We start from the raw sequence: 16,973 nt of genomic DNA, 5'->3' as shown, positions 1-16,973 counted from the left end.
AGCATTTTAAAAAGTTTAGAAGCACATGGTTTATCACCTGTGTCAGCTGTGCTCTCCATTTCGAACAATGGGTAATAGAGTTAGTAGTGATTCCATGTATTGATCCTACTGTTATAAGAATGACATTCCTTCCCCCCATTCCAAAAATAAGTCTAGGCATGGAGAGTATTTTTTTAATTAGCTAATACGATACAGTACACTGTCCTTGTTTTGGCGTGCCGCTGATGTACTTTGGTTGAAAGTTAATGGAATTTGCACTTCAGGCTTCCTTAGAAGACACTCTTGCAAGCAAATTGACAAGCCTAGAGATGCAAGGAAAGTCCACACTGATTTCCCCACCTCCATGTACCATGACAGGTCTCCATTGTTTCCCTTACCAGTGACCTAGCCCCTTGCATCATCTGTGTTTGAACGGCAGATGGTAGCCACTGGTTGACAAGATGGAACTAGGGTTGGTCTGGGGACTAATACGCTCGGAGCATCGGGATCTAGTGGAACTTTCCAATCTTGACTCCATTAACTTTCTGAAGCAAGGCTGTTTAGTTCTAAAGGATTAGTAAAGGGGGATAGGGCAGGGAGAAGGGTGGCTTAAGTCCTCAGCAAATGAAACGCACCTCTGGTTGGACTGGAGACAGGGCTTTGCATTGGGCTTGGAGAGAGTAATCGATTCCTGTAACCGTTCAGACATATGCCCGGTCTCCTCCACTAGTGGAGATGCTCTGCTGGGACTCGTAGTTGTGTGTCAGGACTAGCTGTGAGCTGCAGAAGCTGTGACCTCTTTTCTCCCTTCCCCCTCCCTCCCAAGACGTTACCCAAGTAACCTGGCGCCATTTTGAAATCAAGGTTCCCAGGGGTTAAAAGCCAACATCTTAATTCAGAGTGCCAATGTTCAATTTTGCTTTCTGCCACCAAACTAGATTGCAGGCCAGCGAAAGAGTCTGGGTTAGTGGCCCACTGGGTCACCTCCCATTTGTTTTCCTCAATTTTGTGTTGTCATAAATTCATTCCAGTCCGTTGTGGTTGATCAGTTTATCTCAGTCAGGGCAGGGAGCGCTGCTAGCATGATATATGACATGAAACATTGTAGCCAGCCTCTCCATGAATCACTCCAGCTGTTTGGTGTCAGCATGAAAGCAAACAGGCCCAGGCTGCCGAGTGTTGACTGCGATGAGCTCAGTATGGGAAGAGACATGACGTATGAATGTTTATTTAATAATTCTCTAATATTTCCAGCGGAGTGTGGCTGTGCCTTTTGCGGGGGGGAAGCGGAGGGGAGGTTGAAGGGGGAAACTCTAATCTGTTGGGGTGGGTCATAAATCAGGCAGACAACATCATTAATCAGGGATGGAACAGAACTGGAAGGAGGTGGGACTCGAGCTGCCATCCATGCTGGGAAGGGGCTGTGCTCTTTTTTTCATAAAACAAATCTTGTTTTGGATTCCAGTTAGCACCATCAGTGCTGCTCGCATAATAGCAAACCAGAGCACCAGGCTGTTTAAGCAAGTGCGCTACCTTTGCTATAAACCTTGCGATTTAAGCCCACCAAGCATTAAATCCCTTTATAATTATCTTCTTTATATAACACTTCATGCTCATCATGCTTCGCTGGACGAGCTGCTTGTTGTGTTTAGGAGAGGGGTTTAGAGAAGAAAAGCCATGGCGTTTGTTTTCTTTTCATTGCTCTTCCCCGCCCCCCCCCCCGACCTTTCTGAAGCAGCTTTAAAAAAACACCGATTCCAGGGGGAGCTCGGCGGCCCTGGCAAAACTAGTGGAATTGAAGCAAACGAAGGTGCCGGGTTGGCTTGGTGTGGCCTGAAGAGTCTAATCGCTGAGAGCAGCATGTGAAATAGCAATGGCCCTCTTCAGGGGGCTTCTCTCCTGCTCAGGCATGGCACTGGAGATGGGAGCAGGGAGGGTGTGAAGTCGGAAGATTATCGCTGGCCTAAAAAGACAGATCTACGCTTAAATCAGCATGTTGAAGGGGACTGGAGAGAAGATGCCATGAATTCACACATCAGGATAATCTCTCCCAGCCCCAGCTCCGTAGATGTCGAACCATTAATGGGTTTTGGATGCCAATGCAAAAAAGCAGATAGAGAAAAGTAACAGTAATACTGAGCTGGTGCTATAGTGCACATGGGGCTCTACAGAAAAGGTCCCTGCCTGGAAGAATGTACCTTCAGAGGGCCTGGTGCTGCGGTTGGTTCCCCAGGGATTTGCCTGCACTGAGCCAAATGCAGGATTGAAACCCAAGTTAAGACAAAAACAAGAGCAGTGACCAGCGTGGGGATGGGCTGCGGCTGAATCCTGCAGTCACTGGGCAGAGGGGGGTTACGTGTGGATTTTTTAAAGGTTCTGGTTCTCCCTTGAAATGCCATCGCCAGTACGTAATAAGTGCACAGAACGTCTGCCACTGTGTAACGTTGCTCTTCAGAAAGGCTGGTGAATAGGTTTCAGGGTTCATGTAGGGTCGTTAATCTGTGTTAGCGTATCCCGTGGGGCTGAAGTTCAGAATGATTTTGCCAGGGAGGAGAGAGCCGGGCTGAGATTCTTAACGTAGCCCCTTGTCTTCGAGCTATGAAGAGAAATTGCCTGTACAGGTAATAGTTTAAAACAAAATCATCACCATGCCAACCTAGCTCTATCTAAATCCTGGTTAGTCTCAGTTAGCAATTCGTCTGCAGCCTGGTGGGGTATAAAACTCAGCAAGGCAAGCTAACCAAGGGAACTCAGAGCTGTCAGTGAGCCTGGTATCTCCCTTTACTCTAGATGCACCCAGGAACATGGGGAATCTGCGTCCCTGGTTACACCTCCTCTGTATACACATGTTCTGCAGCTGCCCATAGTGGAGGAACTATATAATGCTTTAGATCCTAAAGGCCTCAGGCTGTAAGTCCGGGGCCAGAGATGCATTTTCCACTGAGTCCAGTGCCTGGCTCTGGGACACTTGTATGCCTCCTGCCACAACTAATCAAGGAAGGATGTTTTGTGTCAGAGGTGCAGTTCAGGCATCTTTGCCCTTCACGTCTCTCTCCTCTTTTTTTTTAAAGTTTCAGAAATGCTGTTAACTTTAATTTGCGGAGTTGCTTCTCGAGAGTGAGAAATCGATGGGGGGCTATCACAGTGTGAAATTCGACTGTCACTGTTGAGCTATAGAGTTAGCAAGATGTCTGAGAAGGTAAAAAATAAATCGTGGCCCAGCAAGTGCTCAGCTGTGCTATTTCAAAAGGGATATGAGGCTGATGGGCCGTTAGAGGGTATTTCAGTTAGATGGATGATGATTCCCTGTGAAATATTGGGGTTATTCCATAGGTAAGAGAAACTTTAGCTTATAAAACACAAACAGCTGCCTTCTTGCAGTTTAATTCTGCCCTTGGATGTGTGAGCAGCTTGTCAGAGAGAGTTGGCCCTAAAATCAGCCTTTTGCACTTAATGATGCCTCTGATGAGGGCCTCTTGACCCCATTGCATTGTTTGCAGTATTTCAAGGATTTGATTGAATGTTTTCTCCTAGACTGTAAGCTTGATGGGGCAGGACTGCCTTCTTAGTGAGGGTTTGTGTGGTGCCTCACACACAGTAGGGCCTAGGCGCCGCAGTAATACAAATAATAAATAAGAATTATTATTAATCATAGGCTGAATTCTGAGTTTGATCAGAATGTGCCCATATTCATTCAGCTCACTGGAGGATGGAGGCTTCAGCAGGGTGTGACCAAACACCCTGTCCTGGGCAGTACATTGTCAGCTAGGCTCTGCTTCATTAGCAGACCTGGCTGTGCTTACCTGTTATGTAACAATTTTTTATGTGGCCACTATATAAAATAGTGCTTTAGTTTTGTGTGTACTAACTCCAGAAAATAAGGGGCTTAGAATATGGATTTCTGGCCCTCTAAGCTGTTTAACGGCTACCATGGTAGCATTCAGAGGTCACGGTCATGCTCTCCATTATGCTGGGCACTGGACAGACTCATAAAGAGAGTCCCTGAGCCAGGGAGTTTACCATCTAGTACATTTATGACTGGTACAATCTAGATTAACCCAAATGGGAAGTGAGTGGTTGGAGCAGAGGGGGAAATGGCCCTATGGGTGGACCATTATTGCTCTTCAGCTTTGTCTCTTTCTGATGGTTTCTGGTTTCTTTTTGCCTAACACTTGGTTAAAATGCAATATAAGGAAACCTAATGTAAATACAATTGGCCCCTTCAGTGGCTTTATGCAGGCTTCTGTCACAGCAAGGGAGCTGGCTGGCTAGCTGAAATGCCACCAATTCTGGTCCATTCATTCAGCACACAAGGAGACATTCAATAGCCTAAGTGTAAACGTTCCAGGGCAGGCTGTGTGATTCCAGGAAACTACCTTGGGGAGATGTTATCGTGATGCCCTGGTAACTCCCAATCAATTATCATTAATTGGCAGTTCTGCAAAATGTATCAACTAGAGGCTAAAGCCCTGAGAAAGCTGCAGAGCTCTTTGAATTCACGATGCTACTGTAGCAGCCTGGAAGATTGTAGATTACGGCCACCTTCGTTCTCTAATATAGAAGCGCGGCCTGTTTAGACTACAGATCTCTGCATGACGTGCCCCGTTGTAATCCAGATAGGTTCATCCTTAGGGTGTGTCTACACTGGAGCTGGTGGTGCAATTTCCAGCTCTGGCAGATATACCCACATGTTAGTGCACTAGAAATAGGCATGTCTGGACAGTGCGACAGGGCAGCTATGCCAAGCGCAATCCTGTCAGAAACACTAGCTGCGTGCTCAGGGCAGCTGGCTCATCCCACGGCTCACACCATCGCAGCAACACTGCTATTTGTAAGGTATTTTAGCTCAATCCGAGCTAGCGCGCATCTGTCTACCCAGGCTGGAAGTTCCTGCTCCAGCTCCGGTGTTAGATATCCCCTTAGAACAAGATGGAATACTGTCTGCGGCAACCTGTTGTCTCCGTGTGCCACGGTGCCGCGTTAAAGAGGAGAGCTGCATTTTCAAACGGCACAGGCTGTCCTTGGAGGCTTCCCCTGTGTTGCAACAGGGAGCCCGTGCGTGAACCCTGCTAGAAATACTTTTAGCAGCACCAGTATGGGTAATGCATTTGAAAGGCGACCTGACATATTAAAGTCTCAGATATAAAATTATCCATATTTGGGAATTTTGCCTAGAAAATCACTTCCTAAAATGGCCACTGCTGCTTCGATAGAGAATCTTGCTGCATCAAAATAGTCTTCTGGGGTAAGACCTTTCTTTGATCGCCGCAGCTTCTTCGGTAAAGCAATGCGATTGCATTTATTTTCTCTTTGGAACAGGGGACGTAGTCTGTAAATCTGAATAAGGATGACCCCTGGAGTCTATCTCCCAGATTTCATGTAGAACCGTAATCACTCAAATGGCGTACTTAGAATTTTGGCGTAGGCTCAGCGTTTCTCTAACCTCCTGTTTAAATCACTCTCGGTGGCCAGTGGATACTATGTAGCCCTACAGACACCTCTAAACATGCCGACTCAGAGGCTCCTTGCATTCTGAATGTTCAGTAGTGCCATCTGGTTCCGTTTCGACTGGGGCTGGGCACGTGTCCTGATGAAATGCAGGCCAAAGAAATCAGCCAGCGCCTGAATTTACTCCCTGCTTCTGTAAAGATGTTGTTGGGCTCTGTGTGCAGGGGGAGTGTGAAAGCATAATTAATTCTTCCGAAGTTTAATTGTTTGGGGAATCTATACCCAGGTCCCAACTAAATGCAGCTTAGAATGCCTCCCCGCGATGGTAAGCCCCCCTCAGTGATATTGCGATGGTGCATGCAAGTGTAAGAGAAATAATTCCTCTGCGGGGAGAAAAGAGACCATGTTTTTGGTTTGCATCAAGATGAAATTAGTCGGAAGCGAACTCCAAGCTTGGCAAGCAGCTGCTGGTATTAACAAGTTGTGCAAGCAAGTATAAAATAGAGGCACTCGTGACTCCTAGAGCCTTGGCCCAACATGTGTGTGCCCTTGCATGCACCCCACTCCGAATCCACAACTTAGAACACGGAAATTAGAAGATGGAACATTGTATTATTCATAACTTGGCAACCAGGAGCCAGGGCACTTCGCCAAAATAAACTTTCCTCTATAATTACAGGTGAAGCAGCATTCTTTAATATCTTACAATACAAAAACATACATTAATCAAGGCAAGAGGGCTTCTTTTTTTTCTTTTTTTTTTTCTTTTCCCTAGAGGACAATAAATTAGCCTCTGTGCCAATATATGTGACAGTCCTTTACGGGATTATAAATCAGCCTTTTTAAGGGAGGCTAGTTTATAAACAAACCCAATAAATGAGATTTTTAGTTTGGTAATGGGGAAGCTAGCTTCTAAAATATTGACATCTTGCCAGAAGAGTCACTTGCACACTGGCATTCTCAGTGACAGGCAGATTTATACCTGCTAAGGATCTGGCCCTTTCTGTCTCGGCTGCTCATCCAGTGAAATAAAAGCCCAGTTTATCTGCCCCACTGGTAGCCCACACCTTCTGGGTTGCAAGTAGTCAGTCTGCCACAGATGTCTGACACTGGAATTCCTGCAAAGTCCTGAGGCTCTTAAACTGTGTGGTTGTATCACATTTGCCCCCTTTTAAAGCCCTCTGGATAAAAAAGTATTTATGAATGTAGAAGGTTCCTTTTTGCCTGGCTGTTGGTCACACGCTGTTTTACCTTTGGCTCCAATCCCGCAGTCCTGTCCACAAGAGTGCCTGTGCAGAGCGCCAGAGACTTCAGCAGGACTCCGCATGGGTCTGCCCAAATGGATTGGATTGCAGGATCAGGGCCTTTACTGGTGAGAGCGCAGACAAAGGTGAATGCAGGTGACAGGCTAGCCTGTCAGCTAAAATGTTTTTTACTCTTTGGTCCCCAAGAACCGAACTTCACGGTTCAGAAGATGAAGTAGGCTGTGACCTTTAGATGGTGCAGGACTGTGGCTGGTATTGAGACTGACATGGGATGGGAGCGAGAGGCAAAGCTACCTCATCACACTGTGCCATTCCTGGATTCTGAATAAGTCCCTCCCTTACTATTTACACAGCACCAGAGCGATGCAGGGGCTTTATGGACTAATAAAACACCGTCTATGCTCCGCAGAACTTGCAGGCTAGTTCAGATGTAAATTGAGCGGTAGGAAAGAAGGGGTTGCGGCAAGGAAGGTCGGTCACAACTATGTGCTTGTGGATTTGCATTGTTTTGTTGGTTGCATCATGATTCTATTCAATCAAATCCATTCCCTTCCCCAAAAATTATTCCATTGTAGGCTAGTGACGAGACCCCTGCCCTTAGCGAGAGAAAATGGAGCGTGTTTTCTGTCCCTATCAGCTTCTTGAGGAGAAGAATGAATAGTCTATTTAAAAACAATTGCCCATGAGTTTGTTTGAAGTACGGTAAATTCTCCCACCTGCCCTCAATGAAAACACAAATAAATGTGTAAGGAAGAGAAGGAAGGTCAGAATATCAAGTGTCAAAAGTAGCTCATGAAATTTTATTGGTGGTGCATTTAATCAGCGCTAAATGTTTGTACAAGGTACATACAAACCGGAGCTGTAAAAATTTATGGAATGTTCTGTACAGTGTGACTATTTATGAAGAAGGGAAAATTTATACCCAGCTGAAATAAACAAACCAGAGGGATGTTTTATGGAGAGTGCTTGATGACAGAGTTCCTTCAGTGAAATCCAAGGGAGGTGGAGCCCTTTCAGAGCCTGCCATGCCGAAGGCTTCCCTGTCCCTCATGTTGTTGTGGTTTGCATCACACCCTGGCTTCTGAATACACAGGGAATTGCATGCAATGGCATTCTTCTCTGCCTGTTATGTGTAACTGTCCTGTGCAGTGAATCCCTGCAGAACGGCTGCAGTAGGCATCCTGCAGGGATGAAGACTTTTCCCCCTACACACAGCTCTGATTTCTGAGCTCATCTTGATCTGACATCTCTTGCCGCTTTTCCCAAAGGGCAGTCTGTCGTAACCTGTTGCGAAGGGTTAACAGAAGTGAGTCACGCTGACATCAGCATTATTTTTTCTTTTGGTCAAGTATTTTGTCGAGAACTCAATCCTCGGTATATTGAGAGATTCCAGGGCTGCAGAATCAGAGATAATTTAATTAACGGAATTGCTTGTGATTGCCCACTGGGACGTCAGGTGGGAATTGCTTGGTTTAATTTGAAGAAACAAAGATCGCATGCATGCAAACGTTTTACAAATGACCACGGGATGTGGAGGGCGGGTTGGGGGTCCGGGGCGGGGGGGACGACTTGACTCTCCTAACCCATGATAACTGAGTAATGGTGCTAATTGACTTACATACGGATCATTTTCTCTTGCGTAGTGCATCCATGTCCTTCTGCTATCCAGTACCTGAACAGAGCAGGTGTTCAGTTGGGGTTTGCTAAATAGTAGTGGGGAGGAGTGTGTCTTTTTCAGTGTAGAAAGAAAACTTCTGTGAACAAGCTCCAGAAATATACTTCTGATGCTATTTTTAGGTACTCTCCCAAATTCTGTATCCCCAGTTTCGTAAAACTCCTTCCTGTCTTGCAACAGACACAGCTGCCTCGGCCGTGGATGGCTGCATGGCTGTCTGGTTGACCACAAAATCCAGTGACTAGACCATGAATGGCTTTGGTCAAAGCTTCATCTTCAACGAAGCTTTAGGTGCCTCTTTCCCCTGCTACAGGTCACACTGCTGTGGTTCTCCAGCCAAAGGGCAGATACTGTGCACCTGTAAACATTGTGAGCATAGGACCCTCTATCTTGAAACTGAGTGAGCCAGCTGTATGGTGCTCCTGGCCTTTATTGGCTACAGGATGCAAGAGACAAGCGTGTGCTGAATCCCTACCACTGGGAGAGGCAAAGGGAGACGTGGCAGCAAAGCAGCGGGCAGTGATGTAGTGATGACGAGGTGAAATGCTGGTGCCAGAGGCCGTACCTAGACAGCATGCCCTCACAGCCTCAGTTGCAATAGTACGTCCTAGATCTCTAAGTAGTTTACCAAAGTTGGGGAGCCTGGTTGTCCATGTGGGTGAAATTTTAGAACTGGCACGCCGAAGGGTCTGATGACTCTCCCAGTGTCACACAGCAATAGAGCTGTGGCTGGAGCCTAGGAGTCCTGACCTCCCGTGCCGTGCACTGTCTGCTCGTTATTCTGCTTTCGGTGGCCAGCAGGACAATTGTACATGACCTGCTTTCACCCAGCAGTGCCTCTTCAGTGCCTGACTCCCTATCCCTGGTATTACTTGCTTCTTAAGCACTGCACAAGCCACTCCCAGCCTGCTCCAGACAAACAAGTGTAAGGGGTGGGAGGTGTCTGATGGAGTTCCCAGCTTGCCTGTTGCAGGAAGAATTGCTGTTGAGTGATGCTTAGCTTTAGGATACATGCAGCTGGTTGATGGTAAAATACGTCAGTTGAACAGCCGGTGTTCTGAGGGGCGTGGCCACTGCTGGAGCCAGGCACATGGGAAGTGACTCCTCTCTTTACCCTCCTTGGAAGAAGCTTCAGTTTCCTATGTATTAAGGTTCTCCCGTGGACCTCATTTCCTCCCTTTCTCTGGAAGCAGCAGTGTGAGTAGCTCTCATTTTGTTTGGACTCTGAGCCTCGGGTCCTTTGTTTCTGCTGCTCCAGGAGGCTTTCCCAAAATCGCAACCGCGAGATGGGCACTTATGGCCAAATACTCTCTCTCGAGTCACGAGATGGGGCGGGGTCTTATCCACTGACTAGATCCTTAGGGTTTGTTCTGATGTAGAGCTTGACGGGGAGGAATCGGGAGGTTAAAGGCTCTAGTGGCTGAGCTTTGATCAGAGCTAGGAGAGGTTGCACTTGTTAAAACTCCCTCTCTACCAAATGCACCCCAGCCTTGTTAATAAATGTATATTTAACAATGTCTGGAGCATATGAAGTGATAATAACTAAATCGATAGCTCCCACATTGATTGTCCAGGATCCTTCCAGCGTGACGCACACAGCCGTGCGGTAATTTTCCACCTAACTAGCGCCCTGATCTGCAGCCCTCCTATTGATTGGCCATTGTATCAGGCGGGTTCTGAGTGCTATTGCTTCTCTCTCTATTCAGCGTCCTTTTCTGCTTTCATTCATTTATTACTGGACAGGCGCAATTATCTCAGCGACTTTCCAAAATTGGCTGATGGGATCAGCCTTTTCAACTTCTTTAAACAAGCCATTTGCTATCCCCTCCAGTTGTTGCACTGGTAAATTTCCCTTTCAAACTCTGACTCTGGTTGGGCTGGGACTGAGAGAGAAACACTCTCTCTTTTAATGTGAACGTGGAAGAGTTCGATTAGCACTGAAGTTTTCCCTGTCACCCACCTCTGCTTGGTTACCTGGAGAGGATCTGGTTTCTGGCAGAGCTCAAATGCCATCAGAAATCTCCTCATGCCTTCCATGAGATAGAGGGGAGAATTCACCTCCAACGTCGTCTCGCCGTATCCTTCAGCATTCAAGTGCAGCAGTGCCCAGGTCAGGTGGGCAAGTGAGAAGGCTCTTGGCAGCCTTAACATTGGTGGCCCGTCCTGCATTGCAGGCTAGAATTGGAGCTGTGAGAGCTCTGCACGGATTGTGTCCAAAGAATGCTCTGTACTGATTGTTCCTAACCCCACATAGGCCTGCAGTACCCCTTCCATCTGCACACTCTTGAGCTCTGGTTTTGCTCAGAAAAGTGACTCTGAAGCTCCTTTACTGCCCAGATCCATTTCCACTGTAATTCCTAGCTGCTTGCTTTCCTGCCACACCCAGGGTTTTTCATCGTGTTGGCTCTGCCCAGCCAACGTGGCAGTGGGAGAAACTAGCTAGATTCCATTCTGCTTATAAAGAGTCAACAGAAAGATGGCCATCTAAGTTATGTTTCCAGAGCCTTGACTAGAGATGGTGATTACTAATACACAAAGCAACAAGTACATGGGTGTTCTGGGACTGCTGCTTACTATCCCAGTCATGGTGGTTTCGATGGCCCCTGCCCCAAACCACTTGCTGTGTCCACCTGTTAGCTCACAATTTGCTAAATAAGTGCTTTGGGACAGGGACTAGCTTCTGATACCGGTGTTACTAGACTACATAGAATAAATTCTACGTTCTCAGATTGTCGGTTTTTCTTGCCATTCTTCTGACGTGGAAGCTGCATAGATTTGACCTGAAATTAACTTAGAATGAATTATAAACTGCTCCACTGTTCCTCAGCAGTGAGCTCCTTTTCTATCCACAGCCCCACTGCAATATCTTGTAAAAGGTTTTAAGAGGAAAGTAAAAGGAGCTTAGTTATGTCTAACAGTGGAAAGGCCTGTGTTTCTCCTCTTCCTCTCCACCCTTCTCAGAAGCTCTCATCTTCCATCCCATTTTCTCAGTGTTGCTGTTGCCGTCTGCCTGTTTCTCAGTTGCCAACTAACTCTTTCTGTCCGCCTGGCGGAATCATGAACACGTCCTTGCCTGTCCTCATGACAGAGCCTGTGTGACAATATATTGCTGCCTGTCAAAAATGACCCCAGGCAAATGGGCAAGCAGGGCTTGCAAAGCTGCTTTTAGATCTAGCTCCTTGATATGGTGTCTGCAGCTTTGGCTTTCCGCTCCGTCCCCTCTCCTTTTCAGTGACAGTAATCTGAAAAGAGAGACTTCATTTATCAGAAACCTGTTGCATCCTGTCTGTCCTGGTGCAACGTGTGGCATTCATGTCCCGAGCTACCAGGGCCAGTATCCCAGCAGCGGCAGTGCGCCTGTTTTTAGATTCATACATTCCAAGGCCAGAAGAGACCATTATGATCACCTAGCCCAGGGGTTCTCAAACTGTGGGTCGGAACCCCAGAGTGGGTCACAAATCCCGTTTTAATGGGGTCTCCAGGGCTGGTTTAAGACTTGCTCGGCCCAGGGCCAAAGTCAAAGCCTGAGCCCCTTCAGCCCTGATTGACAGGGCTCAGGTTACAGGCTCCCTGCTAGGGGCAGGGGGGCTCAGGCTTTGGCCCCGGCCCCGCCACCTGGGGTGGCAGGGCTCGGGTGGGCTCAGGCTTTACTCCCCCCCTCCTGGGGTCATGTAATAATTTTTGTTGTCAGAAGTTTGAGAACCCCTGAGAATCTAATCTGACGTCCTGCATAAGACAGGCCATAGAACTTCCCCGAATAACTCCTAGAAAAACACCCAAACTTGATTTTAAACATTGACAGTGATGGAGAATCCGCCCCGACAGCTGGGACATTGTTCTAGTGGTTACTTGCTGTCATGGTTAAACATTTATTCCTTATTTCCGGTCTGAATTTGTCTCGCTTCAACTTGCTGCTGTAGCATCGGGTCATGCATTTCTCTGCTAGGTAGAAGAGCCCATTATCAAATATGTTCCCCATATAGGTACTTAGAGACTGTAATCAAGTCACCCCTTAACCTTCTCCTTGTTAAGCTAAATAGACTGAGCTCCTTGGTTCTATCGTTGGAAGTCAGGTTTTTCTAATCCTTTAATCATCCTCTGGGCTCTTCTGTGAACCCTCTCCAATTTATCAACCTCCTTTTTCAATTGTGGTACCAGAACTGGACACACTATTCCACCAGTGCCAAATACAGAGGTAAAATAATCTCTCTACTCCTCCTCCTCGAGATTCCCCTGTTTATGCATCCCAGGATCGCATTATCCCTTTCGGACACAACGTCACACTGGGAGCTCATGTTCAGCTGATTATCCACCATGACCCCCAAATCTTTTTTCAGAGTCACTGCTTCCTGGAATAGAGTCCCCCATCTTGTAAGCATGGCCTACAGTCTTTGTTCCTAGAAGTATATATTTACATTTAGCCATATTAAAATTTACAGTTTGCTTGTGCCCAGTTTACCAAGGTATTCAGATTGCTCTGTATTAGTAAACTGTCCTCTTCGTTATTTACCATTTCCCCCAATTGTTGTGTCATCTGCAAACTTTATCAGGGATGATTCTATGTTTTCTTCCAGATCATTGATAAAAATGTTAAATAGTGTAGGGCCAAGAACTGATCCCTGCAGGACTTCACTGGAAACACACCTGCTGGATGATGATTCCCCATTTACAATTACATTTTGAGATCTATCAGTTAGCCAGCTTTTAATCCATTTAACATGTGCCCTGTTAAATATCTCTATAGTTTTTTAATCAAAATGTCATGTAGCACCAGGTCAAATGCTGTACAGAAGTCTAAATATATTACATCAACACTATTACCTTTACCAACCAAACTTGTAATCTCATCAAAAAAAGGTATCCAGTTAATTTGGCAGGACCTCTTTTCCATAAATCCACATTGATTGGAATTAATTATCACCTCTAGTCAAGTCCTTTAATTTTTTATTAATCAAGTTCTTTATGACCCGCTCCATTATCTTGCTCAGGATCGATGTCAGACTGACAGGCCTATAATTACCCAGGTCAGTCCGTTTACCCTTTTTAAATATTGGCACATCATTAGCTTTCTTCCAGTCTTCTGGAACTTCTCCAGTATTCCAAGATATATTGAAAATCAGCATTAGCTGTCTTCTGAGCCAGCTCTTTTAAAACTCTTGGATGCAAGTTATCTGGACTGCTTATTTCAAAATGTCTATGTTAATAGCTTCTATTTAACATCCTCCTTAGGTACTAGTGGAAAGGAAAGAGTGCTGTCACCACCATGTGATATGACTACTTTTTGCTCTTGAGAGAAACACACCTTCCCAGCTCTAGAGCAGCACTTTGAGCTTTGCTGGGATGGCATTGACCTGGGGCCTCTTGCAGTGATAGGGAAAGAAGGGAGTAAAGGGGCATGACTCCTGTTTCCACCATTTAGTTTCTGCTTAAACACGTTCTGTATAATGTTACCTACCCAAAATCCTTCTCTTTTTCAGATCTCTGCAGAGGCTTTACATGCCAGTGTGTTTGCCAGAGCTTCTGGCATAAAGAATGCAAACCATGGGCTTCTTAAAAACCCTCCATTTCAAATAGTCCTTTGCATATGCTGAATTTGTTTCTTTGGACCTTGTCATTGCATCTTCTGCACCTACCAAAAGGACCGTGAATTTAACTTTTGTAAAGCATTACCAAGTAGCCCTGACTTTCATCATCTCTTGCAGAATTACAGAAGACTCTGCAGTGACAACATTTGAAGCGTTAAAGGCTCGTGTCCGGGAGTTAGAAAGGCAGCTTTCCCGTGGAGACCGCTATAAATGTCTCATTTGCATGGTGAGTAGCACTCCAGTTGTGGCAATGAATCAGAAAACGTCTCGGTACCTTTGACTTGTCTTTGCTGAGGTGGGGAAAGGGGTGAATCCTACTAGTTTGGTAAGGTGAATCCATCCCTGTCCCTACACAAGGAAAAAATCTCTTCCTTTTTCTGGCTAAATGCGTTGCAAGTTTCTTTCCAGGTGTTTGTGTGTGTGTGTATCAGTTATATCATTTCATTGGTGTTTGTAGCAGTCTGTGTTAGGAGCAGAAATTTCTAACTTCATGGGACAGCATTCGCCTTTCAAATTGACCATGCAGACTCCCAAGTGCCTGCGTTCTCCTCTTCCTGTATGTGCAGAGTTGCACATGCCTAAGGAGAGGAGAATGCCTGATTTGAGACCCTCCATGTGGCTTGAAGGCAAGAATTTTGCCTATGCATTTAAAAGTTGCCTGTGTCCTGTTAGTTTTGTGTGTGTTGTCGCTTTGGCTTCCCTAAAGAAGGGCTGCAGCTCCCTCTAATGGCTCAGAGCCTGCAGCTTTTTGCCTCTCTCGTCTGGTTTTATTTCCGAGCTCTGTTTGTCCCATGGGTCAATAGAAGAAGAAAATGTTGCTTGGATGGAGTTGCCAGTGAAACGGCTGGTGCAAGATGGATCAGGCAGACTCCCATCTCTGATTCTAGGCCTGACGTGCGGTCTGTTGTTGATTCCTGCCCTCATTAATAAATCACTTGAAAAGACTAGTGCACGAATAGGTGCTGCTGAAATGACTACAGTATTCTTGGTAGCTAGTTAAGCTATTCCAGCAGAGTGGGCAGCTGTGATGAGAGTTAATCTTATCCCTTATCTCTGCTCTTGCACAATCTGGTGACCTTTCCATTGGAATAATGGTACGTGGGCACAACTTCCCTACTATAAAAGACCCATGGAATAACCGTGGCTGGCCCAGGTCTACTGACTCAGACTCACGGGGCTATAAACTTGCAGTGTAGACGTACCGCTCTAGCTAACCAGGCTGAGCCATGTCACCACCAGGTGGGTTATGGACTTCTGTCAGGCAAAGAAATAGCCTACAGGAGACTTTCCACCTCTGTTACTCTTGAGCTAAAGTTTAGATCCCTGCTTAGTTTTCACTCAGTCCTGAAGTCAGTGAGAGTTTGCCTGATTTCTGTGCTTTGTTTCTGTCTGATGCATCACATCTGGCTCACTCTATATGGAGCAACTCCTGAGCTGTGTTCTTATTAAGATGGGAGGAATGGGAAGCGTTTACTCTGGGTAACTGCCCTCTTCTCCTGCCCCCTCCCCAAAGCGAATACCCTGGTGACATAGTTGTAGGCTGGGAATCGGCCAGCCTTTTATGTGACGAGAATGTCTTCGCTTTTTCTCTTCAGGACTCTTACACAATGCCCCTGACTTCCATTCAGTGCTGGCATGTGCACTGTGAAGAATGCTGGCTGCGGACTCTGGTGAGGCACTCGGCTGCTTTCTCATTGACTCGTAGACTTCTCCCTCTCCCCAGACATGTACTTACATTGCAGGTTCTTGCTTAATAGGAAATGGGCTCAGTGGGGTTCTGCGTATGTGGGGTGCCCAAACTTTTATTAAACACACCGGTCAGATTTAGGTCCTTCCGGTTTGATTTCATTGGGCGGAGCTGGGCTTGAGTTACCCTCCCTGAAGAGTGGTCCTGCTCGCTCTTTACTCACTGATGGGAGGGCTGAGTGCTGGAACAGTGCCGCGTGTGGAATTCCTATTGACTTCCAAAGGAGTTTCATGCACTGTGTAGCTGCAGCTTGGACCCCAGTTTAGAGCCACTTAGCTGGGATCCATTGGCCTGTGCAGCACCCATCGGTGCTGTTTCCTTCTCCTCTTCTGACTAATTGAAACAGCATCATGCAGTTTTTAACTAGTGTGGTTGATTGTCTGGAAAATTGGGCACTATTGGAAGTGTAGAAGAGGTGGCCCAGTGCCCCCAGAATTTGCATTTTTGTTAGTTTCAAAGGGACACGGTTGCGTTGAAATTAATATTTTGTTAAAGTGATGCCCTTTCCTTTCCTAACCCTGACTTTTATTATCCCCTGCTGATGTTGACCGTAACTCTCATTTCACTCAGCCTGGGCAATGGAGATTTGAGCTAGTCACTTTCACTTTGTGATGCTCCGGCATTAGCAGGATGCTACAGGGTTGGGTGGCAAATGATGTACGGGGACTAGCACTCTTCTAAAAGCTGCTGCCGTTAGGTCCTGTGACGTCTTATTTTTACAGAACACACTGTAAATTTGGAGCTCCAGCTAACCTGGCGATGGGCCTTTAGATACTGCCTGTTAAATATTTTGGCTGAGAAAAGTTACTGGGATGGTGAAATGCCTGCAGCACTGGGTATCAATAGTAACCTCAGTAACTCGACTGTCCCGGGGCTGTATTTTCTAGCTATTCAGCTACACCCCGTCACTACTTAGATTACACAGGCTTTTTTAGGCATTTAGCAGCACATTGCAAAAGACTCGTGCACAGCTACGTAGCAGTAAGGTGCTCAGATGAGGGTATGCACCGCTGATCCTAGGTATAATCCAATTCTTCAGTGCTGGCTGCAAACGGAGAATAGAGCATTTCTATTCCATGTTGGATTTTGTTCCTCCGTTTCCTTCACCCCTCTGCTCCCCGCCATCCCAAGATGGTCTTTTAGGCCAGCAGCTCCTATTGTGAGCCCTTCAGAGGCTCAGGCACTCTTCAATTTCTGTCAAGCCCCTTTGTTCCACTGACAGCTTCACAGCATCCTGCGGCCTGCAATAAGACTGAATCCCTAGAAGATTGTGC

The 16,973-nt window shown here is 46.4% G+C and overlaps 1 protein-coding gene across 7 annotated transcripts in view; it reads left to right on the top strand.

Moving 5' to 3' along the window:
* Positions 1–16,973, top strand: part of RNF220 (ring finger protein 220) — a 329,969-nt gene that overhangs the window by 298,397 nt on the left and 14,599 nt on the right. For all 7 annotated transcript variants that reach the window (XM_043552506.1, XM_043552504.1, XM_043552502.1 and 4 more), the window contains 2 exons: positions 14,070–14,178; positions 15,548–15,622. In XM_043552506.1, coding sequence (XP_043408441.1) covers positions 14,070–14,178; positions 15,548–15,622 — 184 coding nt within the window. The remainder of the gene's footprint in view (positions 1–14,069; positions 14,179–15,547; positions 15,623–16,973) is intronic.

The sequence above is a fragment of the Chelonia mydas genome, chromosome 8 (genome assembly GCF_015237465.2).
Source record: "Chelonia mydas isolate rCheMyd1 chromosome 8, rCheMyd1.pri.v2, whole genome shotgun sequence".
In the NCBI taxonomy this organism is placed as follows: domain Eukaryota; kingdom Metazoa; phylum Chordata; order Testudines; family Cheloniidae; genus Chelonia; species Chelonia mydas.
Note: the sequence above shows the minus strand (reverse complement) of the source record. Positions and strands in the feature narration are given on the sequence as shown.